We start from the raw sequence: 25,425 nt of genomic DNA, 5'->3' as shown, positions 1-25,425 counted from the left end.
AAAAAGTGACATTTTAAAATATTGAGGACTGTAATCTGATTTCAGCTGCAGAGTATCATTCGCCAAAAGAAAGAGGTCAAGCTTGGAGCACATTCTACGCCGGTAAGTCATCTCCTTCCTTCAACTTATTTTCTCCAAAATCCAAACTCAGAATAACTATTTTTTTTAATCTAATACAATGGTTGAGCCTTCCACAAAGATAATTTATTTGAGAAAATGCAGTGTAAACATTTCTGGCTTTTGTTTGCATAACATTTGGATATCATCATTCTTCACAATTCCTGTTTCTTTGATAGATAAAGGATCTAGTCTGTTGCTTGGTCATTTCACTTGCAATTAGCTCAAGTTATGATACAGCAGGGAGATTCTGTATAGATGATAGTAAGGAAAGGAGATAAGTCCCTTTTGAAAATGCATTTTTCCAGTGCCATTACGAAAAGGCTAATACGTTGTAGGGAAGGTTTGGAAATGTTAATTGGTTTATGACTGTTTTAAATCTCCTGGTTAACACACTTTCATTTGCCTTGACGATATTTAATTGGACTCTTTCAAAGTTTTGTTTTAGACAAATAAAGAGAATTTGATAGAAATCAAATGAAATATTAAAAATGAGATCACCCCTCATGATGAACAAGTTATTTATGTTAACTAGTAGATTAGTTATTGTTGTGACTACTCAGAAATTGGCACCTTCATGGAGTGGCATTTTAATTCAAAATTGATAGTATTTGAATGACAAATCACACTGAAAATAATGATTCATTTCTGGACTTTGTGTTCTGCTGAATCAACCCAAACCTTAATGATTAAACAAAAACTTGGTTCACACTTTGCTGAATGAAGGGTGAGAAATGCTTACATAATAAGAAATGCCAGGGTTATTGTAGCTGACTGATCTAAAATAAATATGCATCGATAAAGCTGTGATTATTGTAAATTTTTAAACCATCTCTTTTAGCAAAAAGGAAAATGAAGTGTAAAACCTTTAAGTTAACTTCAGTCATTACAAATTTGATTCATAGCAGAAGTGATGTAGATATTTGTAAAAAAAAACTATAATTTTTATACCTTGTACTCATAGCTGTATTGTATATGTGATTTCAAGACTCACATTCTTTCAGGAGAGCCATAAGGCATTGCCTAAGTAGCTCTTGCTTGCAAGAGAAAATCTTGAAAAGTTGAGACTCCAAAAGCAGCTAGAAAATATTTGAACATTTAGTTTCAAATTTCTGGGGACAAAAATTTGACAAAGGCACTTTGGGATGAATGAACGCTAATCTCACTCAAACATACAAATTCTTACAGCGAGTTACAGGGTGGATGCAGAAGGATTTTTCCCCTGGTTGTGATCTCAAAATAAGTGGAATGACAATTTAGAACTGAGACAAAGAGGAGTTTCTTCACTCAGTGGGTGGCGAATCTCTGGAATTCTGTGCCCCAGGGAACTGTCAAGGCTCAGTCCTCGGATATGTTCATGACTGAGATCGATAGATTTCTATGTATTAATGCAGGATAATGGCATTGAAGAAATCAAACAGGATCTTGTTGAATGGCAGAGTGTGCCTTGAAGGGCTGAATGACCTACTCATGTTTCTATTTCTTATTTTCATACAGTTAAAAGTACATATTTTAAGAATGTTCTGCCAGTTGAGGACATTTCCTGAGATTGATGACCTGTAAGGATTCTAATAAAATGTTAAAATTTTGGTTTTATGTAATTTATTAGCTTGTTTCTATGCAGTGCTAATTTATTTAATTATGAGCCAGATACGTGGAAGACACACCAAAGGAATGCACAGAAGTGATTAGTTAATGATGTATGCAACATTGCAGTGTTTGATTTATCAATTGCTTTGGAATATTTGTTTTGTAATGAGTTTGCTTTTATTATTGTGGCAAACGAGATGCCGTGATGGTCAGTAACAAAAGGAAAGGTAAGATGTGGGACTGTATGGATGAGGAATTGGGCTTTTATTCAGCAGTATGACCATCAATGAGTTGGTCGCAAAGAGTCCAGTATGTGCTGATTGCTCCTTCCTTTCCAACTCAATTATTTGTCCTCCTCTGCAACCCACCCCCAAAAGAAAGAATATTGGTCACTATGTAGCTGATGAGATGGGCTATGTCTTTATAGTGGCGAGTTTGTGCAACATACAGCAGACCATGAATTTTGACACACACTCTGCCAAATACTCCTGAGTGCTCCAGAGTTGTTTAAGCCCTTTGCTGGTCTACTCAATCATGTTTAATGTAGCAGAGCCATTTTTATTTGTGTATGCTTTTCACATCACATTAGCGTCATAAACCCTGTGCTCAGGGAATAGCCCTTGTTTTTCGGTCTTCGCCCTCTGGTTTGACATCATGGCTCAGATATGGATTTACGGAGGACTGCTGCAGAATGAGGGCATTGTGACTGCTGTCAGGATACCATTCGGCAACTTTTGTGATATGCCACACATGAATACACATTAGCTACACATTTGAGAAGCAGAATCCCTTCCCTTTGCAACACATTTCGGAGCTATCAAGAGGCACCCACATAACCGTAAGTGTGCAATCAATGGAACCTTCCATATGAGGAAACCTATAATTCTTGAAAAGACATGCTTGCTTCACTTGCTTCTCTGTGATAAGATAGAATAACAAATAGTTGGCTTTCTTACAATATAAGTTCTCAGTACCTTCCTCATGCAGCAGTGGCTAACAAACTGAAAGATGTTGCAATTATAACCCGTTCCAACCTGCAAGAGCGAGACATTTGAACGTCCATACCCACAGTCATTGGCAATGTTGTCCTCAACCTGCTGTACAGGATGCAATTGGCCATTTTCATTGAAGGCTGCCTTAATGAAGCAGAACACTGTGACTAGTGGGCAGCTCCAAAGATCATTGTTTGTTCTGAACCATTTATGACTTAGGCAAAGCAAAAGATATAATGTAACCACATTTGCTGATCACACAAAATTAGGTGGAAACGTACATTGTGAGGAAAACACAGAGAAGCTGTAAAAAGAATTAGACAGATTAAATGGATTGATAGCAATATAGCAGAACGAATATATTGTGGGGAAATGTACAGTTATTCACTTTAGTTGCAAGAATGGAAAGAACAGAATAGATTTTTCAAAGGCATTCTTTTTGAAAATCTTGATGTTTAGAAAAAGGAAGATATTCATACAAGTAACTCAAAGTTAGTAAGCAGATACACAAGGAATTAGGAAGGAAAATGATGTTTATTATAAGTGGATTAGAGTATTGGAATAAAGGTGTTCTGCTACAGTTATACACCAAACTACACCTACAGTGCACCATGCAATTTTGGACTCCATATTTAAGAAAGGATATACTTCTCTTAGTTGCAAAGGTTCACTAGATTGGTTTGTTCATGGGATGTGAGGGTTGTCCGATGATGATAGACTGACTAAATTGGATCTGTGTTCTCCACGTTTTAGAAGAATCAGAGATGATCTCATTGAAACACAAAAGATTGTATAGGGGCTTGACAGAGTAGATATTGACAGGTTACTTCAACTGCCTGCGAAATCTAAAACATGGAGGCACAATCTCAGGATAAGGAGTTAATCATTTATGATTCCAATGAGGGAAATTTCTAAACTCAAAAGATTGAGAATTTTTGAGGATCTCCATCCCAAAGGAATGTAGATGCTCTATTGTTTACAATATTTAAGAATAAAATGAACAGATTTTGATCTGTCAACAAATGAAGAGATATGGAGATCAGGCAGGAGATTGGTGTTGAAATCCAAGATTAGCCGTGATCTCATTGAATGATCAAGTAGGATCAACAAGATGCATTGTCTCATTCTGCTCCTATCTCATGTGATCTGACATACTATTCCTCACCAGGGTAGGAAAACTGTTCGCTGAATCTTCTGGGCATAATGACTTCCTGTCTGTTTCACCTCTGCTCATTTCTGTCATACCATAGGCCAAGAGGGAATGCAAGTAAATGAAACAAAGGGTGGGAGCAAGGGGATTGTGAGAATAAAAAGCAAGAACATAAGAACCAGGAGCACAAGTAGGCCATCTGGCCCTTCAAGCCCGCTCCGTCATTCAATAAGGTAATGATTGATCTGTTCGTGGCCTCAGCTCCACTTACCCACCCTCTACCTTGAACTCCTTTACTGTTCAAAAATTTATCTGTCTTAGCTTTAAAAACATTCAATGAAAAAGCCTCAACTACTTCACTGGACAGGGAATTCCACAGATTCACAACTCTTTGTGTGAGGAAGTTCCTCCTCAGTTCAGTCCTAAATCTGCCTCCCCTAATTTTGAGGTTGTGCCTTCTTGTTTTAGTTTCACCTGTCAGTGGAAACATCCTCCTTGCTTTTATCTTATCTATTTCCTTCTATAAGATCCCCCTCATTTTCCTAAATTCCAATGAATATAAAGTCTACACAGTCTGTCCTCATAAGCTAATCCCCTCAACTCCGGAATCATCCTAATGAATCCCCTCTGGACCCCCTCCAGTGCCAGTACAATCTTTCTCAAGTAAGGAGACCAAAACTGCACGTAGTACTCCAGGTGGGGCCTGTACACCCTATACAGCTGTAATATAACCTCCTTGCTTTTAAACTCGATCCATCTAGCAATGAAGGACAAAATTCACTTTGCCTTCTTAATTACCTGTTGTATCTGCAACCCAGTTTTCTGCAATTCAGATCCCTCTGCACAGCAGTATGTTGTAATTATTTAACATTCAAATAATAGTTTTTTTTACTGTTATTCCTACCAAAATAGACAACTTCAAATGTATCAAAATTGTACTCCATGTGACAGACTTTTGCCCACTCACTTAAGCTATTTATATTCTTCTGCAAACTTTCACAATCCTTTGCACACTTTGTTCCACCACTCATCTTAGAGTCATCTGCAAACTTTGACACACTGCACGTGATTCCCAACTCCAAATCATCTATGTAAATTGTAAACAATTATGTTCCCAACACCTGAGGCACATCACTAGTCACTGATCACGAACCAGAAAAACACCCATTTATCCATACTCTTCCAGGACTAAGTTCCTCAGCACATACCACCCCTGCAGAGTTTAAAAGAAACTAAACAATTCTGTTACCACCCAATACCTCTTGAATCACAACAAAACCCATTAAAAATCAATCAGCAAATAACCTGCTGCTGAAAGTCATAGCTGTACCATCGCCCTTTATCATAACATGACTGGCATCAATTCAATGTTGTACACTGATTGGCACCACAGGAAACGTACCCTGCAGATTTCTGGCAGCCACACCCCATGCATCACCAATGTCCTCACCAAGTTGGTGTTAGATGTAGCACCAAATGTTTACACACCATTGGCACATTTTAGAGGCAACACAAGGCCAAGACAATGAGTGTTGCTGATGCAAATTTGGGGCCAATGTATTTTCTCAACTTCCCACATTCACATTATAGTAAATAAAAGCATTTAGTTTTCCCAGGGATTTCCAGTAGTTAAAAATGTTCCTTTTTGTAATAATATGAATAGAATATTAAAATTATAGTAAATCATGCAGTATTTCCCCTTAATCTTTTTGCATTTTCTTTCTGCCTGCAAACTCTGATATCAGATGCTTTGCTGAACTAATAATTAAATCAAGGCATCTCTCATTCCTATTCATAATTGAAATTTATTATTGATTATAATTAGGGTGTGCTCATCCCTTAAATTAAGAATGAGGTATCCAGCCTTCTAAACTATTTCCAAAGACTATGATAACAGACTGTCAAATGCTGTCACTCAACAGAATGGAGTCAGTCTTAGTAATTATATGAATCTGTCAGATTTTTTTTAATAGTTTTGCATGTACTGAACTGCTTTTAAGGTGATTTCACAGAAACATTCTAATTTATCTGGATATGTTTGTTCAGAATGGAAATTTTGCAAAAAAAGTTAGCTTGCAAATTTAATGATTTGCAATTCTTTTGTACATTTGTGGACTTGCAGAAAAATATGTTTTGGTTTTATTTTTAAACATTACTTCAGTATTTCAAGAATTCCTTTGTCATCATGCTACTCCAGCTGAAAATTTATCTTTTAGTTTATATAGAAACAATTGAAAGCCTTCTACACTGAAATCTCATTCATCTGAAACCAGCCATAGTGAACTTCAAATTTAAAGTTATCTTTGGCATCTGACAAGCTCTAATTTATAATGATATTGAAGCATCTTGGGATAACAAGCCGGTTCATTTTCTGGGCTGGTGATTCTCTTTGTTAACACAAATATTTGAAATGCACTGAATGCAGTTTTAGAGGTCAAGATAGGCTTTGGCATTATGGGTCATCCTACTAGCGACCACTGAGCTGTGGTAAAGAAAAGCAGCCAGGAATGCTAGCTACGTAAAATGCAATGTTTCACATGTCACATGTGCAAGAAAGCATAGAACAAAGAAAGGTCTAATGGGACTTGTTACTGTTGATGCTGAAAGCTAAATAACCATTAGTAATAAGTTTTATGAAAAGACTGCCGTCTTTTATCTTGAGTTTTCAGTGGGATAAAGCAAATGGGCCTATTTTGCTGTCATGAGAGTACTTGTGGAATTCATTGACTTTAAACTAAAATATGTCTAGTCTATTGATTATGTTCAAAGCATATTGCTAAGTTAGGGGTGAAAAGCTAGGCTGTAAAAGAAGTCAATTTAGCTGAATTTCAAAAGGGTTTTCAATAGATATGAAATTCCCTCTAAAAATGTAATTATAATTCTGATCTCGCTCATATTCAAGCACATGAATAACTCCAATCCTTGAATCATCTCGGCACCACTTTGCAAATAAGAGAAGGTTTCAAATTGGCTGTTCAAAGCTCTAACTCATTCGGAGTTATTATTATTTTGCGGATTGCAACATTTGACTGTATTCTAGCAAATAGGCTTAGGTTGTGTTGTGCACATGGCAGTGAGGCCGTTGGTGCTTGCCATTTTTGCCAGGTAAAATTGCTAGTGGCAACCAAACATGTGCAATTAAATGTAGAAATCTTTGCTGTTACTGATACCCTTCTCCCCCAGTAACTTTGCTGTTGCAGTCTTTGTCAGTTGACAGTACAGAACACACTATATTGGTAGAAATTTAGGGTAATTATACAGTAGTCTCACACCAAAAGCAAATGGAAAACTTAGAGTGCAGTCAAGAGTAAGTCCATTACTAATACTGCTGAGCAATCTCTGTGCCCTTGAAAAATTAATTTTCTCTGCATATGCACAGCCAATGATGCAGAATCTAAAAGTCATAGACTCATAGAGATATAAAGCACGGAATCAGACCCTTCAGTCCAACTCATCTATGCCAGCCAGGTAGCCTATGTAAACCTTGTCCCATTTGCCAGTATTTGGCCCAGATCCCTCTAAACCCTTCCTGTTCATATACTCATCCGGATGCTTTTTAAATGTTGTAATCACACCCGCGTCCACCACTCCCTCTGACAGCTCCTTCCATAAAGGCACCACCCTCTGCATGAAAGTGATGCCCTTACATCCCTTTTTATATCTTTCCCCTCTCACCTTAAACAATTACTTTCTTAGTTATCTCCTTTATACCTGCACCTTAATTATATATGTATGTCCCAAATCCTCGTTTGGTTCCTTAACAATGGTCTTAACTTCATTTACCTCTCCTGCTTTCACATTTTTACTTCCTGCTTTTCAGACGGCATTCCTCCATGCAGATTTTGAACTAATTGGCTGACAAGCCTCCTGCTCTCAAATGCCATAGATCCAAGATAAAGGGCAATGGAACAGTCGTTGAGTTAGTGGAAATTTCCCTTGATAAGTCCACAAAATGCCTCTGAACAACTGTAAGCAAAGTGAACAAATAAAGCAGCTTGCAACAAAATCTAAACCATGCCTATTGAATGCTAGGTCAGTTTATTTCCTATCAAGCATAGGATTGGGTGTAAAAGGCAAAAATACTGACTATTCAGTTGTTTAATGAACGTTATATTTTAGTCTTTAAAGCATCACTAAAGATTCCGTTTAAATACGTAACAAATTACATATGACAGCATCACAAATTTAAGTTGCTTTTGAGCATGATATGACTGGGCTGTCCGAATGATATACATGAAGAACATCTCTGTTGAGAGGTGTCTGTTCTTTTCTCTGCCTCAAGCATCAAATCCTTTTTAGCAATTCACCATGTCATGGTAAATTGATGGATTTGATTACACTGTTGACCTGTGAGAGGAGTTCCAGGATTCTGATGGTACAATGCAAATCCCCCAAGGATCACCTGATTCCTACTGTATACAGACGACATGTTTTGCATCCAGACCTTTGCTGGATTGTTACAATGTCAGTACTAATTCAAATTAATTAGGAAGTTTAGAGAAAGAAACAAACCTTACCATTCTATTTATGCCAATTTGTTATGTGCTCACAAATTACTTGGAAAATCTAATGATGTTAGTTGTTGAATTAATTTAGAAAACAACAGGATATCTTGCTGGTAGGTGGACAGTTTTAAGTGAAATTGAGGCTTAATGTAAAAAGATAGGAATCAATGGAGATGGTGGCGTATTTTTTGCTTTTTATAAATTGCATTGTCTGTGTGCTGATTGCCAGACCATATTGGAGTCAAAGGTCTATATGAATCTCTCACACCACATGATTTTATCCAATGTAGGTAATAATTCCTCTCCCAGGTGTGAATCAATAAAGTGCATTTCCTTTCCCTACAGGTCGTTATATCAAAGGTAATTTTTTTTTAGTAGATGTCCCTCTAGCCTTGATTACTCTCATGCTCTCCTGACCTCCCATCGTCCATTAACTTGAGCTCATACAGAACTCTGACTTAATCTAATTTATCTCTGTGCAGACGTAATTGGTGCTTTATCTAGCAATGCCACAGTTTTAAAATTCTCATCTTTGTTTGAAACTTCATGCTTGAGCTTGAACCTAACTATTCCTTTAACCTCCTGCAATACCCTGAGAAGTAGGGCAGCTGGGTGACTCGGTGGTTAGCACTGCTGCCTCAGCACCAAGTACACAGGTTTGATTCCAACCTTGCGTAACTGTGTGGAGGCTGTACCTTCTCCCCATGTCTGTGTGGATTTCGGCTGGGGACTCCGGTTTCCTGCCACAGTCGTCTTATTTCATTACAGATGCTATATAAATACTATATTTTCTCAATTTTCCATGAGATTAGGGCATAACTGATAAGTTTGTTATTTATTACTCATCCCTAATTGCCTTTTGAAAGCTAGTTGTGAGCCACAGCCATGAACCAACACACTGAGTGAGGAAGGTATTCCCACTTATTGTTAGGAAAGCAGTTCCTGGATTCAAACCTTGCAACAATGAAGGAATGAAACTTTATTTCCAAGTCAGGGTAATGTGTAGTTTGGAGGGGAACTTGCAGGTTGTACTGTCTGTTGCACATGTTTTTACAGGTAATGCAGGTTGTGGCTTATTTTCCTTCCGAAAAGGATATTAATAAACCTAAAGAATATTAATATTAATAACATTAATGGGCATTTGCTGACTATCGACAATGGATTCATGGTCATCATTAGACTCTTAATTGCAGATACTGTATTCAAATTCCACCATCAGCCATGGCAGGATTTGAACCTGGGTCCCCAGAATATTACCTGAGTCTCTGGATTAACAATCCAGTGATCATTCCACTAGGTCATTGCTTCCCCATGGGTATACATGGTTTTCATTTTGTGAATGGTATACAATGCAGCCACAACATTCTTGTGATGGTTGGAGTGAATGTTTAAAGGGTTTAAGGTTGGGGTGCCAAACAATCAAGCTGCTTTGTACTGGATAGTGTCCTTAAGTTTTTTTTTTGGCGCTGCACTCATCTAAGCCAGTGTCTTTCACCACACATCTAACTTGTTCCTCACAGATGATCACATGCTTTGGGATGGTAAGAGGTGATTCACTTGAAATTGGCATAGCCAGCCTTTGACCTGCTCTTGTACCAACAGTGTTAGATGGCAGGTGCGGTTAAGTTTTTAATTCAGTGTCCCTCAGCGAATTGGTGATGCAGTCAGTGGTGATGTTTAAGCGTAAATGGTTGGATTTTCTTTTCTTGGAAATGGCCATTGACTGGCATGTCTGAGGTGCACTGTTGCTTGCCACTTATCAGTCCAACCCTGAATGTTGTCCGGATCTTGCTGCGTGCAGACACAGAATGCTTCATGAGCTAAAGAATTGTGAGTGGAATTGGCCACTAAAATCGTCATGGAACATTCCCTTTTCTGACCTCGTCATGGAAGGATTGTGATTGAAGAAGCAGCTGAGAGTGTGTAAAAGACGTCAGAACTTTTTTTAAATGATACTTTTTTTGTAGACACATTTCTTATGATAACTGCTTTTTCGCTGGAGTCCACCTGCATTTAATTAGAATATCAGGCTCCACTTTCTGCATTGTATATTGTTTTGGAGTAGTTACGGAAAGTTTGCTCAAAGAATGAAACTTCCCAGCTCAGCTGTCCAGTTCCTGGAAAATAACCTTTCCCTGTGGGTATAATGTGGTATCTGGAACCCTGGTTCAGTTGATTTTGCATGAGAAGCCTCTGAAAAAGTTAATTGATATTCTAGTGATATAAAGGTAAATATTTATATTTTCAAATTACAAACTTTAGCATTTTTGTGGAGTAAAATTTGTTTTATGATAAATTGGTAATCATGTTTCTTAATTAAACTTGGTGATTCTGTTTTGGTGCAGTCCAATATAGAGAAAGTATATGAATGGTCACATTGAAATTGGATAAAATAATTAAATTGATTTTGGGACTCATGGAGCAGCAGGACTAGAGAAAGACGGTGCACCCCTTCCATCTTGGTTATAACAGACTTTTTTAAAATTTACTCACAGGACATGGGCTTTGCTGGCTGGGCCGGCATTTATCGCCTCTCTCTAGATGCACTTGAGAAGGCAGTGGTGAGCTGTCGTCTTCAACCACTGCAGTCATGTGCTGTAGAAAGACCCACAGTACTATTAAGGAGGGAATTCCAGGGAATATACACAGATCAAAAAGTATTTCTCAACATATTGTAAAAGCTTCTCCTTGTCATTACAAAGGACCTTATGAAAGAAATAATGGGAACTGCAGATGCTGGAGAATCCAAGACAATAAAATATGAGGCTGGATGAACACAGCAGGCCCAGCAGCATCTCAGGAGCACAAAATCTGACGTTTCGGGCCTGGACCCTTCATCAGAGAGGGGGATGGGGTGAGGGTTCTGGAATAAATAGGGAGAGAGGGGGAGGCAGACCGAAGATGGAGAGAAAAGAAGATAGGTGGGGAGGTAAGGAGGGGATAGGTCAGTCCAGGGAAGACGGACAGGTCAAGGAGGTGGGATGAGGTTAGTAGGTAGGAGATGGAGGTGCGGCTTGGGGTGGGAGGAAGCACCTCCATCTCCTACCTACTAACCTCATCCCACCTCCTTGACCTGTCCGTCTTCCCTGGACTGACCTATCCCCTCCCTACCTCCCCACCTATACTCTCCTCTCCACCTATCTTCTTTTCTCTCCATCTTCGGTCCACCTCCCCCTCTCTCCCTATTTATTCCAGAACCCTCACCCCATCCCCCTCTCTGATGAAGGGTCCAGGCCCAAAACGTCAGCTTTTGTGCTCCTGAGATGCTGCTGGGCCTGCTGTGTTCATCCAGCCTCACATTTTATTGTTATGAAAGAAATATCTTGTTTTTATTATTGTATCGCTTTTCACACCCTCAGAACTCAGTATCTCACAATCCATTAGATACTTTTAAACTGTTGTAACTATGATTATGTTTGCAAATGTAACAGCTATATCTGACATAGTAAGGTCCCAAAAAGGATAAATGACCAAGTCATTGATGGTGTGCATTGACAGGCAAAGGCTAGTTGGGACATATTACTTCTAATATAAAATATTTTAAAGTAATTCAAGTCAGATCAGCATAGAAAGTATGGAGTGCCAGATCAGAGGAAACTCCTTTAACCTGAACTGCTGTCCTGCACTTTCACCTTCATGTAACCTATTGCAGTCTGCACTGTTGTACATCTGGCTAGAATTGCCATCAAAGTATAAACAAGAAGAAAAGAGCTGAGGAAAAAGCAGTACAGATTTCTACATTTTGTCACCAAAATTTAAAGTTATAAAACAATTGCTATTTTGATTTTTGTTGGTTCCCTCTGGTTCTCCTGATGTTTCTGTAAATTATTTTAGCCCCTATTCAGTACATTCAAAGCTTTTGCAAAGTTGTTGCTTTACACAGAATTTGTATGCAATTTGAATATTTGCTTCAATATTCATGATATTTTTGCATGAAATGTCAGTTTCTGAAAGTAGACAATAGCACAGCCCCCAACTTCAACAGGATGTTATTTGCTGATGATTTTTACAATGATACAATGGCAGTTTTCCAACAGCTACTTCATTCCAAGGCTGCCTAAGTGTAATCCCTGGAGCTCAGACTAACCTGTTTCTCACTATTGGATGCATTACAGAGCTATGCACTTTATTATGTGCTTCTTGCAGAATACTATAAACTGTAAGGAAGTTGTATATTTCTTCCAATTTTTGTGAAGTTTGACTTCTCTGCATATTTTATTTAAGATAAATTTGTAAGGAATGAGACATTAATTACATTTTTCAGCAGAGACTAAGGCAGAAGTTCATTAGTACTTGGCATGATTGAGGCAGACTGAGTGAAACAATGCATTAGCACTGTCCTTTTGGTTTTGGAAACAGAATTTAAATCCCTCCCAAACAGAAAGAATGAACACCTCCTATTTCTGACAGCTGGTATGAGTCAAAAGTGAAGTTATTGCTGGCAGTTTCATTCCATTTTGCAATGGAATGAATACAGAGTATAATTTGTCAGGCTCACTTTGGAGGCCCTGTCTGTGCAGAACAGAAATATCATGCCAGCACAGTAGAAAGGCACTTATGAGCAAATTCAACTGAAATTTACAGAAAACTGTGGCAAAGTATGAAGGGAAATTTTATGAAATCTGCTATGCATTTTACCTAAATAATAACAAAAGGCTCTATTAAGCTGAATTCAGTGCTAAAAGCAAAACAAAACTTCCGTTCAACCAGTCCTAAAGCTTAAAATAACTCCTGGTTTCAGGTTGACAATAAAGAACAAAAGGGCTGCTTACCTTTATAAATGAAAAGCATTTGTTCACTGGTGACTAGCAGTCTTGTCAGTTCTCTTCGTGGATATTTGTGAGGAGTTAAGCAAAAGGTATTCTACCAGATTTCTTTAAAACCAACTTCAGCTTATTTTTGCAGAAGAACTAAACTGCACAACGACTCAAATTGAAAGTATTAACCTTCCTCAAAATCATAATTTTTTTGTTTATGAATTGGCCCTTCCGAAAGTCATCCAGTTTGCCACCTTTTGCAGTATTTAGAGTTTTGTGATGGTTTTAATTTTTCATCCAATTCACGAAAACAGCAGACATCTATAATCTGGAAAGAGATAGAAACATAGAAAACATCCTCTTTCAGTTATCCTATCTAGTCCTGATAGAATTTCATAGGTTTCTGCCAAAGCACTTAGAAAACAGGCACAGGATCAGACTGAGTCATCATGGATTTACAAAAGGGAAATCACGCCTGACAAATCTACTGGACCTTTTCAAGGATATAACTAGTAGAGTTGATAAGAGAGAGGCAGTGCATGTGATATACTTAAACTTTCAGAAGATGTTCAATAAGGTCCCAATAAGAGATTAGCATGTGAAATTACAATGCAGGTGATTGGGAGTTGTATACTGACATGGATGGTTGGCAGACTGGAAACAAAGAGTAGGAATCAAAAGTATGAGGGGAAGTCATGAAATCTGCCAAATTTTTTATTCAATCATGGGATGAGGGCATCGCTGGCTTAACCAACATTTATTGCCCACCCCAATTTGCCCAGAGGACAGTTAAGAGTCAACCACATTGCTGTGGGTCTAAAGTCACATGTAGGCCAGACCAAGTAAAGATGGCAGCTTTCCTTCCCTAAAGGACATAAGTGAACCAGATGGGGTTTTTCCAACAACCGGCAATGGATTAATGGTGATCATCATACGCTTAATTCCAGATATTTTTGAATTCAAATTTCACCAGCTGCCATGGCGGGATTCAAACCCAGGTCCCCAGAACATTACGTGGGGCTCTGGATTAACAGTCCAACAATAATACTACTAGGCCATTGTCTCCCTTAGCAAGCAGTGACTCGTGAGCTACCACAAGGATTGGTGCTTGGATCACAGCTATTTGCAATCTATATTAATGACTTGTATGAGGGAACTAAATGTAAAATGCAGTTTGGACATGACACAATGTGCGTTGGAAGGTTGAGCAGCAGAGATGCTTCAGTGTGATTTGGACAAGTTAAGTCAGGAAGAAAATGCATGACACGTGAAGTATAATGTGAATAATCCACTTTGGTAACAAAAACAGGAAGGCAGATTATTATCTGCATGGTGATGGATTGGGAAAGGGGGATGTGCCATCAAACTATGAGTCTTTGTACACCAGTCACTGAAAGTAAGTATGCAGATGCAGCAGGCATTGACAAATGTAAATGGTATGTTGGTATTCATAGCAAGAGGATTCAAGTGCAGAAGCAAGGATGTCTCGCTGCAATTTGACAGTGCCTTAGTGAGACCACACCTGAGTATTGTGTACAGTTTTGGTCTCCTAACTGAGGAAAGATGTTCTGGCTACAGAGGAAGTGCAACAAAGGTTTACTAAATTGATTCCTGGGATGGCAGAGCTGACACATGAAGAGAGACTGAATTGGTTATAACCTATATTCACTACCAGTCAGAAAAATGAGAGAAAAATGCCATTGAAACCTATAAAACTTTAAGATGATGAGACAGGATAAAGCAGGGGGGACGTTCCTGATGATCTTGGAGTACAGAACGAAGAGTCACTTTATAATGGTTAAGCCATTTAGAACTGAGATGAGGAAAAATTTCACCCCTTCACCCAGAGAGTGGTGAGGAATTCTCTGCCACAGAAAGCAGTTGGAGCCAAAACACTGAATGTTTTCAAGGAGACCCCAAGGATATGGGGTGAAAGCAGGAACAGGGTACTGAGTTGGATGATCACCCATGACTGTACTGAATAGCAGGGCAGGCTGGAAGAACCGATTGGTCCACTCTTCCTGTTTTCTAAGTTTCTATGTTTCTAACACCAATTCCTCACCCTAAAATAATCTAGTTCACTATCTGAATTTCTTAGGAGCAGTAGTCTGTTTAGCCATCCTATTTCAAGGACTTCAAAGGACTGCTTGACCTAAATTAAAAACTGAAAGGCATCAAGTCTCCCTCTCAAAGCTATAAGGGTTACCCTTAAACTTAAAGAAAAAAAACAAGTTCATGAAGTGACTAAGAAACCTTGTGACCCAGTTATTTTCCTTGCTGGTAACCAAACAATCTAAAATAATCAAAATTGGTTCTGCACAAAACCCATTCGCTCTAAAGCCAAGACTCCAAAACAGTTTTAAAAGAAATCACCATGGCTACAGAAATAGTTAGAATTTAATTATTAACTCCGGGCGTACCAAAAATCTACCTGTTACAACAAAATGCTGAAAACCAAACTTGCAATAAATAATTTTTTTTAAAAAGCTATAAATCCCAGGGGTTACATCGCAATGTAGGTCCAGCAAGGTGTAGCATTGTTCACTGTCTAATACTGATTGGTGCTTGACCTGCCATTTGGCACCTAAGAGTTTGAATTTAATAACTTATTTAAAACATGCACTGTACAACATACTTTCACCAGCATGAGGAGCAACTTGCACTAAAAATCCACACATGGAGGTGACTAATCAGAGAGTTGTCATCACTGTAAGTTGAATGGAAGAAAATGGTAAGGAACCATTCCTCCAATCACAAGCTGATTCGCTCCTGGCTACTGATTGGTTTCCTGCTGGTGACTCCCTGGCACTTAGCTTTCAGTGTTTGTTGCTGACTAGTAAACCTATGTCCAGGATGTAGGAAAATGAAGTTGACAGAGAACAAAGAGATTTTGTAAGCTAGTGGAGGTCCAAAAGCTTTTCTATATCTTGTTCAAAGACCCAAGCTGCCCAGTTACCATGGAAACAATCACAATTGTTAGCAGGCAATTGATGACATTTGTAACTGGTCACGAGACCACAAACCAATCCGCTACTTGTTGACCAAAGCTCTATTTGTACAACTCTCTGGCTCCAATTCATCTGTAACTAATGCTCTAACCCCCAGCTATTCAAACAGTGTTCTCAAGGATTATCAAGCTACAAACTTTCAAACTGTGCAGCAATCTTAGTAATCCTGATTTTAAAATTGTTCTTTTTTAATTTCAGCCCATAATTTTAAAAAAAGCTGAAAAGGAAGAGGAAAATAGGGTCTTTACAACAATCACAATTGAGTTGAACTGGTCATTGAGCTCGAATGCCTAGCCTCACTTACCGAAGTAAATCTTCTTTAAACCACTACCAGACACACATTCCCTTCCCCTCCCTTGTCTGCCTTGCACAGGGACCGTACACTCTGGACAAAGAGAGATAACAAGGTGTAGAGTTGGATGAACACAGCCAGCCAAGCAGCATCAGAGGAGCAGGAAGACTGACGTTTCAGGCCTAGACCCTCCCTCAGAAGGGTCTTCAGGTTTTTCTGAAGAAGGGTCTAGGCCCAAAATGTCAGCCTTCCTGCTCCTCTGATGCTGCTTGGCCTGCTGTGTTCATCCAGCTCAACACCTTGTAATCTCAGATTCTCCAGCATCTGTAGTTCCTGCTATCTCTGTACACTCTACACAACCTAATCCACTCTTCCTACACCCCCAATACCTCCCCTCACCCCACAGCCCCTTGGCGCCTTCCCCTGCAGCCACCAAAGATCGAACACCTGCCCATTTACCTCCTCCCTCCCCACTATCCAAGGACCCAAACATACCTTCCAGGTGAAATAACACTTCACCTGCACTTCACAAAATCTAGTCTACTGCATTCACTGCTCACAATGTGGTCTCCTTTATATTCGGGAAACAAAACGCAGACTGGCTGACCACTTTGCAGAACATCTATGTTCTGTTTGCAAAATTGACCCTGAGCTACCTGTTGCCTGCCAATTTAACATACCACCCCTTAACAGGGTGGTATCTGGGTTCCTGCAGTGTTCCAGTGAAGCTCATTGCAAGCTGGAAGAACAACACCTCATTTTCCACTTGTGGTTCCTGCAGCCCCCCGGACTCAATAGTGAGTTCAATAATTTTAGGCCCTAAACTGTCCCATGTCCTAGCCCCCTACCCTCACACCAGGCCTTGTTATCGTAAAGCCTGCTATTACACACTACCTATTTTTGTCACTAGTAGCCCCATTAACAACTATTCACCATCCTAGCCAGATCATTATCAACTCCTTTATCTATCCAGCTGTGCTCTCTCTTCGGGCTGTATCCTATCATTTACTCCCTACCCGATCCCCCTCCCTATTTTCTGCATATAAACTGAAGTTTTCCCACTTACCATCTGTTTTGAGGAAGGGTCACCAGACCTGAAATGTTAACTCTGATTTTTTTTCTTCACAGATGCTGTCAGACCTGCTGAGCTTTTCCAGCAACTTCTGTCTTTGTTCTTCTTTAGACAGCTTAAGTCTGAGTGCACAATTGCAGTCAAAGGGAATTCTCCAACGTTACTTTGAAGGCTTAAATTAGGAACTTTGACATTAACTTTATGCCCTGGGAGAATCCCACCCAGGATCACTGCATTTCGTGTAACTAATTGAAACAAACCAAATACTGCCTCCTTTGCAAGCAAGGGCATATCAGAAAAGTAGACAAAGCGAAGGAGAGGAAGTCACATGCTATCATCTGCAGTATCATGTCCTCCTTGCTGCAGAATGTCCCAGGTGCAAATTGCATTTTATTCCTCATTCCAATTCAGTAGGTTCTGAAATGTCTGCAAGGTCCAATGCATAATTTTCAGATTCCCCCACAAATGGATCAGATGCTCTTTGAAAGTTTGGGTAGCCAGGTTAGTGGAAGCTTAGGCACTTCCTGCACTGTTGCGACTTTGCCTCTGCGTTTTCCCAGTGAAGATTCTTGACTTCAATCTATTCTACTGCAACACCAAGATTTTGGGTTCCTTATGGCTGCACTGCCGTAGAAGACATCCACCCTTAGATGCTACCTGGGTCCATGTGTACTGTCATGGAGTTGCGATGTGGAGGTGCTGGTGTTGGACTGGTCCGGACAAAGTCACAAGTTACAACACCAGGTTATAGCTCAACAGGTTTATTTGAAATCACAAGCTTTTAGAGCACTGTTCCTTTGTCAGGTGAAGTCTGGAGTTATGGTGTTAGCCGTTATCTGCGTGCTAAAATGGTTGGGCTCTGAATTCTGTGTGAAGTGAAGATCTCTGTCAGGTTGCTTCCCTGACTATCAGAAAACAAATTAATATTGTCCACATGACTTTCTTCCAGGCGTGTGGTCTGTTGGCTTTCATTGGCAGGTAAATTGAGTTTAAGAGCTGTGAGGTTATGCTGCAGCTCTATAAAACCCTGGTTAGACCACACTTGGAATATTGCTGAAAACTAGTCATTTTGACCAAGATAATTCAGTAGTTTTTGAGCAATCCAGGCCTTTTTAAAATTGATTCATGGGATGTGGGCAATGATTGCTCAACTGGTATTTATTATTTATACCCAGCTACCCTGAATAAAGTAAGTGACCAGCCTCCTTGAATGTCCACAGTCCTTGGGGTATAAAGGTACCCACAATAGTGTCAGAGAGGGAATTACAGGATTTTGATCCAGCAACAGTGATATTGTTCCAAGTCAGGCTGGTGAGCGACTTAGAGAAGAACCAGCATTTGGTGATATTTCCAGGTGTCTGCTGACCTTGTCAGGTGGTAGACCTTATGGGTTTGGGAGGTGCAGTCAGAACAGCCTTGATAAGTTGCTGCAATGTGTCATGTAGATGGTGCGCATTGCTGCCATTGTATGTTGGCGGTGAAGGGAGTAAACATTGACGTTGGTGAATTGGGTCTTAATTAAGTAGGCTGCTTTGTCCTCAATAGTGTCAGATTTCGAGTGTTGTTGGGCATGTACTCATAGAATCCATGCAGTGTGGAAACAGGTCATTTGGCCCAACAAGTCCACGCTAACCCTTCAAAGTGCATCACACACAGACCCATCCCTTACCCTGTATTTCCCATGGCTAACACATCTAACGTACACATCCCTGATGACATTGGGAAATTTAGCATGGCCAATCCACCTAACTTGCACATCTGTGGACTGTGGGAGGAAACCAGAGCATTCAGAGGAAACCCATGCAGACACAGGGAGAATGTGCAGACTCCACACAGACAGTTGCGCAAGGGTGGTATTGAACCCAGGTCTCTGGTGCTGTGAGGCACCACTGAGCCATTGTGCCACATCCACTCAACCAGGCAAGTATAGATTATTCCATCTCATTACTCACTTGTGCCTTGTTGATGTTTAGCAGATATTTGGGAGACAGGAGATGCATTATTTGCTGCAGAATTGGCTCTTGTCACTTCCATTATTTATATAGTTGGTCCAGTTCAGTTTTTAGTTAGTGGAACTCCCAGAATGGTATTACTGGAGGAATCAGTGATGGTAATGCCATTGAGTGTCAAGAGGTGATGGTTAGCTTCTCTCTTCTTTCTCATTGCCTGTCTCTTAATGTGACAAAAATTTTATGTGATATGTATCAACCAAAGCCTGGATGATGTCCACGTCATGTTGCATATAGATACAAATGCTTCAGTGTTTGATGAGTCACAAATGGCTGTGAATACTGAGCAATCATCAACATCCACAATTCTGGCATTATGATGGAGGGAAAGTTGATGAAGCAGCTGATGATGACTGGACCAAGGATGCGCCTGTGAGGTGCTCCTCCAGAGGAATCTCTGAGCTGAAATGATTGACCTGCAACAACAACCATCCTCTTTCGTGCTCTGCATAACTCCAATCAGCAGAGTTTTCCTCTCAATTGCTATTGACTGTAATTTTGCTAGTGAGCCTCGCATTAGTGGTAGGCAAATTATTGGAGAGGATACTGAGGTACAGGATCGACCAACATTTGGAGACTTGGCGACCACGTCGCAGAACATCTACGTTCTATTCACAAAAAAGACTCTGAACGAAGGGTCTAGGCCCGAAACGTCAGCTTTTGTGCTCCTGGGATGCTGCTTAGCCTGCTGTGTTCATCCAGCCTCACATTTTGTTGTCCTTAACTATCCGTTGCCTGCCACTTCAATGCACCATCCTGCTCCCTGGCCAACATCTGTCTCTGGCTTGCTACAGTGTTTCACTGAGCCCCAACGCAAGCAGGAGGAACAACACCTCATTTTCTGCTTGGAGACCCTGCAGCCCTCCGGACTCAATATTGAGTTCAATAATTTTAGGGCCTAAACCCTCCCATGTCCCAGCCCCCCACCCCACACACCGGGCTTTGTTACCATATCGCCTGCTATTACACACCCCCTGTTGTTAATTACTAACAGTCCCCATTAATAACTATTTACCCTCCCAGCCTGATCATTAGCAACTCCTTTATCTGTCCAACTGTCTTTCTCTCTCTTCGGGCTCTACTTTATCGTTTACTCCCTACCCCAGCCACCTCCCTATTTTCTGCATATAAACTGATGTTTTCCCAGCCAACATCAGTTCTGAGGAAGGGTCACCGGACCCGAAACGTTAACTCTGTTTTCTCCTTCACGGCTGCTGCCAGACCTGCTGAGCTTTTCCATCAACTTTGTTTTTGTTCCTGATTTACAGCATCCGCAGTTCTTTTGGTTTTTATTTGGAGACTCAAGGTATGATTAGGGACAGTCAGCATGGATTTGTGCATGGTATGTCATGTCTGACAAATCTTTGAGACTTTCAAAGAAGCAACCGAAAGGATAAATGAGGGTAGGACAGTGGACTTTGTATATATGGACTTTAGTCAGGCCTTTTACATGGTCCCATGCAGCAGACTAGTCATCAAGGTTAGGCTGCATGGCATCCAGGGAGAGCTAGCTAATTGTATCCAAAATTGGCTCAATGGTAGGAAGCAGAGGGTGATTTTTGAAGATTGTTTCTCAGACTGGAGGCCTGTAACTAGTGCTGTGCCACAGGGGTCAGTTCTGGGATCTTTGGATGTGAATGTACAAGGCATGATTAGTACGTTTGCAGATGATACACAATTAGGAGGTATCATTGGATAGTGAGGAAGGTTATCAAAAATTACAGCGGGATCTTGATCAGATGGGGAAGTTGGCTGAGGATTGACAAATGCAATTGAATACAGGTAAGTATCAGGTGTCGCACTTTGGAAAGTCAAACCAAGGTAGGACTTACATAGTAAATGGTAACATCCTGAGGAGTGTTGTGGAACAGAGGGATCCAGGAGTACACTGCTGTGTCTCAGCGCCAGGGGCCCAGGTTGAATTCCACCCTTGGTTCACTGTCTGTGTGGAGTTTGCACATTCTCCCCGTGTCTGTTTTGGTTTCTCCGGGTGCTCCAGTTTTCTCCCACAGTCCAGAGATGTGCAGTTAGGGGGACTGGCCATGCTAAATTGCCCATAGTGTTCAGGGATGTGTAGATTAAGTGGGTTATAGGGGGATGGGTCTGGGTGGGATGCTCTGAGCATCATTGTGGACTTGTTGGGCTGAAGGGCCTGTTTCCGCACTGTAGAGATTCTATGATTCTACATAGTTGGTTGAAAACAGCATCACAGGTAGACAGTATGGTGAAGATGTCATTTAGCATGCTGGCCTTCATTAGTCGAGGCATTGAGTATAGGAGTTGGGTTGTTGTGTTACAGTTGTATAAGCCATTGGTGAGGCTGTACTTGGAGTATTGTGTATAATTTTGGTCACCCTGTTAGAGGAAAGTCATAGTTAAACTGGAAAATGTGGAAAGAATGTTTACCAGGCCTGAATTACAGGGAGATAGGACAAAGAACAAAGAAAATTATAGTTCAGAAGCGAGCCCTTTGGCCTTCCAAGCCTGCATCGACATGCTGCCCGTCACAACTAAAACCTCCTATATTTCCAGGGACCGTATCCCTCTATTCCCATCCTATTCATATATTTGTCAAGATGCCCTTTAAAAGTTACTATAGTATCTGCTTCAACCACCTCCCCTGACAGCAATTTCCAGACACCACCACCCTCTGTGTAAAAATACTTGCCTCAGACATCACCTTTAAACCTTGCCCCTCGCACCTTAAACCCATAGCCCCTGGTAACTGACTCTTCTACCCTGGGAAAAAGCTTCTGACTGTCCAGTCTGTCCATGCCCTCCATAATCTTGTAGACTTCAATCAGCTCACCCCTCGATCTCATCGTTCCAGTGAGAACAACCCAAGTTTCTCTAACCTTTCCTTGTAGCTAATGCTCTCCATACCAGGCCAGATCTGGGTAAATCTTTTCTGTACCCTCTCCAAGGCCACCACGTCCTTCTGATAGTATGGCAGTCAGAATTGAACATAATATTCCAAATGCGGCCTAACTAAGGTTCCATAAAGCTGCAACATTACCTCCCAATTTTTAAACTCGGTGTCCTGGCCGATGAAGGCAAGTATGCCAATATGCCTTGTTGACTACCTTTTCCACCTGTGTTGCCACTTTCAGTGACCTGTGTACCCATACACCCAGATCCCTCTGACTATCAGTACTCTTAAGGGTCTGCCATTTACCGAATATTTTCCATTTGGATTAGACCTTCCAAAATGCTTACATGCTTCCAAGATGCTTCCTCACATTTTAAACTCTATCTGCCATCTCTTTGACCAAGTCACCAACCAATCTATATCCTGCTGTATCCTTTGATGGTCCACATTGCTATCCGCAATTCCACCAACCTTTCTGTCAATCGGCAGACTTACTAATCAGACCAGTTATATTCTCCTCCAGATCATTTATGCATATTACAAACAGCAAAAAGTCCCAACACTGATTCCTAAGGAATGCCACCAATCACAGCCCTCCATTCAGAAACACCTCTTCCACTGCTGCCCTCTGTCTTCTATGACTGAGCCAGTTTTTTTTATCCTTCTTGCAAGTTCACCTCTGACCCTGTGCAACTTTACCTTCTGTGTCTGCCCGATATGAGGGACCTTGTCAAAGGCCTTACTGAAGCCCATGCAGACAACATCCACTGCCCTACCCTCATCAATCAGGACTTTATTCCTTGGAACACAGGAGAATGAAGGGTGACCTTATTGAGGTGTATAAAATCATGAGGACCATGGAATGAATGCATGTCGTCTTTTTACCCAGGGATGGGGAATTGAAAACTAGAGGGCATAGGTTTAAGGTGACCAGGGAAAGATTTAAGAAGGACCTGAGGGGCAACATCGTCATGCAGAGTAGTGCATAGTTGGAATGGACTGCCAGAGCAAGTGGCTGAGGCAGGTACAATAGCAGCATTTAGGTAGGTACATAGATGAGAAGGGTTTAAAGGGATATGGACCAAATGCAGGCAATTGCACCTAGCTGAATGAGCACTAGGGTCAGCATGGACCAGTTTGGGCCGAAGGGTCTGTTTCCATGCTGTATTACTCTATAACTCAATGACACTATTGGTTAAATATGGCCATGATGTCAAAGCCAGTGATTCTCAGCTTCCCCCCTGCAGTAATAGCAAAGTAGAGGAAACATGCTACTTTATATTCAGAATTAAGTGAGACCTTAATGAAATATCCTTTGTTTTAAATCTAAAATTATCGTAAATAACTTTAGGACTAAACTTATTCAGGTACCAGTTCAATTCATAGATAGACATCCTTAAATAAGAAAAATGGACTAATCAGCTTAGGTTTTGAGCCATGTTCTTTTCAGACCACATAGATTGGTCTATACCAAAGTGGTCAAATAGCAGTTAAGCATGTGATGTTTTCTTGTTAGAGGACATGGTACTCACTTTATAAATGATGTGAGGTAAATCATGATAGAACATGAAGTTCGTTCAATATGAAAGTTACGTATGGAAAATTAAACTATAGAGTACATCAAAATTAGAATATATAATTAACTTTCTCAGTGATCCATGTACTGAGGTGTCATTATATTTTATACATCAGTAGTTATTTGTTAAAGTGACTTTTTATTTTAAATACATTTCTGTGCAAGTCTAGCTAATATTAATTTGCAAACCTGATATTCTTCATTTGCATCGCAATAGCAAAATATGTTCAAATTGCAGTGCACCTGTTTATTTGATCTAAGTCCAATTATTTATTTAAGCAAAACAAATTTATTAATTCTTCATGTAAAAAGTGGCTGTAATGCCAGCCAGTTAACATTATTTATTTTGAATATCTTCATCCTGTAATGAGATTTAAAACAAGTGGCCAGATACACCTTGCAAATTTGAAAATTCTGTCCATTTCATAAATGTGATCTACTTCACAATAAATTCAACAGTTTTGATACTAAGCATACATGGTTGTTGTTGATGTAGGAAAGTGCCTTGTAAAATGTTATTGCTGAATATGATGAGGGAATTGCAGTAAGTAAAATACTTTTTTAAGGTAGACAGCACCAATAAAGACTGAGCATTCTAAGGAGTCACAGGTAGAGTGGTCAAGAAGGTGTTTAATATGTTTACCTTTATTGGTCAATACATTGAATATAGGAGATAACGAAGTGTGGAGCTGGATGAACACAGCAGGCCTCGCAGCATCTTGGGAGCACAAAAGCTGACGTTTCGGGCCTAGACCCTTCATCAGAAAAGGCTTTTCTGATGAAGGGTCTAGGCCCGAAACGTCAGCTTTTGTGCTCCCAAGATGCTGCTTGGCCTGCTGTGTGCATCCAGCTCCACACTTTGTTATCTCGGATTCTCCAGCATATGCACTTCCCATTATTATTGAATATAGGAGTTGAGATGTTATTGTTGAGGCTGTACAGGACATTGGTGAGGCCACTTTTGGAAGGCTGCATTCAGTTCTGGTCTCCTAGCTATAGGAAAGATGTTGTTAAATTGAAAAGGTTCAGAAAAGATTTACAAGGATGTTGCCAGCGTTGAAGTGTTTGAACTAGAGGGAGAGGTTGAAATAGGGTGGGGCTGTTTTCTATGGAGCTTCGGAGGCTGAGGGGTAACCTTATGGAAGCTTATAAAATCACGTGGGACATGGATTAGGTGAATAGCCAAAGTCTTGTTCCTTACGTCGGGGGGTCCAAAACTAGAGGGCATAGGTTTAAGGTGAGAAGGGAAAAATTTAAAAAGGACCAGAGGGCTAACTTTTCCACGCAGGGCTGGTGCCAGGGGAAGTGATGGAGACAAGTACAGTTACAACATTTAAAAGGCATCTTGATGGACATTTGAATAGGAAGGGTTTAGAGAGAAACGGGACTAGGTCAGATTGGAATGTCTAGTCAGCATGGACAAGTTGGACCCAAGGGTAAGTTTCTGTGCTGTATGGTTCCATGACTGTGTTGACCACAAAGGTCACC

The 25,425-nt window shown here is 40.3% G+C and overlaps 1 protein-coding gene across 1 annotated transcript in view; it reads left to right on the top strand.

Moving 5' to 3' along the window:
* Positions 1-25,425, top strand: part of micu2 (mitochondrial calcium uptake 2) — a 386,723-nt gene that overhangs the window by 315,143 nt on the left and 46,155 nt on the right. Inside the window, exon 8 of the mRNA XM_059646669.1 lies at positions 46-102. Coding sequence (XP_059502652.1) covers positions 46-102 — 57 coding nt within the window. The remainder of the gene's footprint in view (positions 1-45; positions 103-25,425) is intronic.

The sequence above is a fragment of the Stegostoma tigrinum genome, chromosome 6 (assembly GCF_030684315.1).
Source record: "Stegostoma tigrinum isolate sSteTig4 chromosome 6, sSteTig4.hap1, whole genome shotgun sequence".
Lineage (NCBI taxonomy): Eukaryota > Metazoa > Chordata > Chondrichthyes > Orectolobiformes > Stegostomatidae > Stegostoma > Stegostoma tigrinum.
Note: the sequence above shows the minus strand (reverse complement) of the source record. Positions and strands in the feature narration are given on the sequence as shown.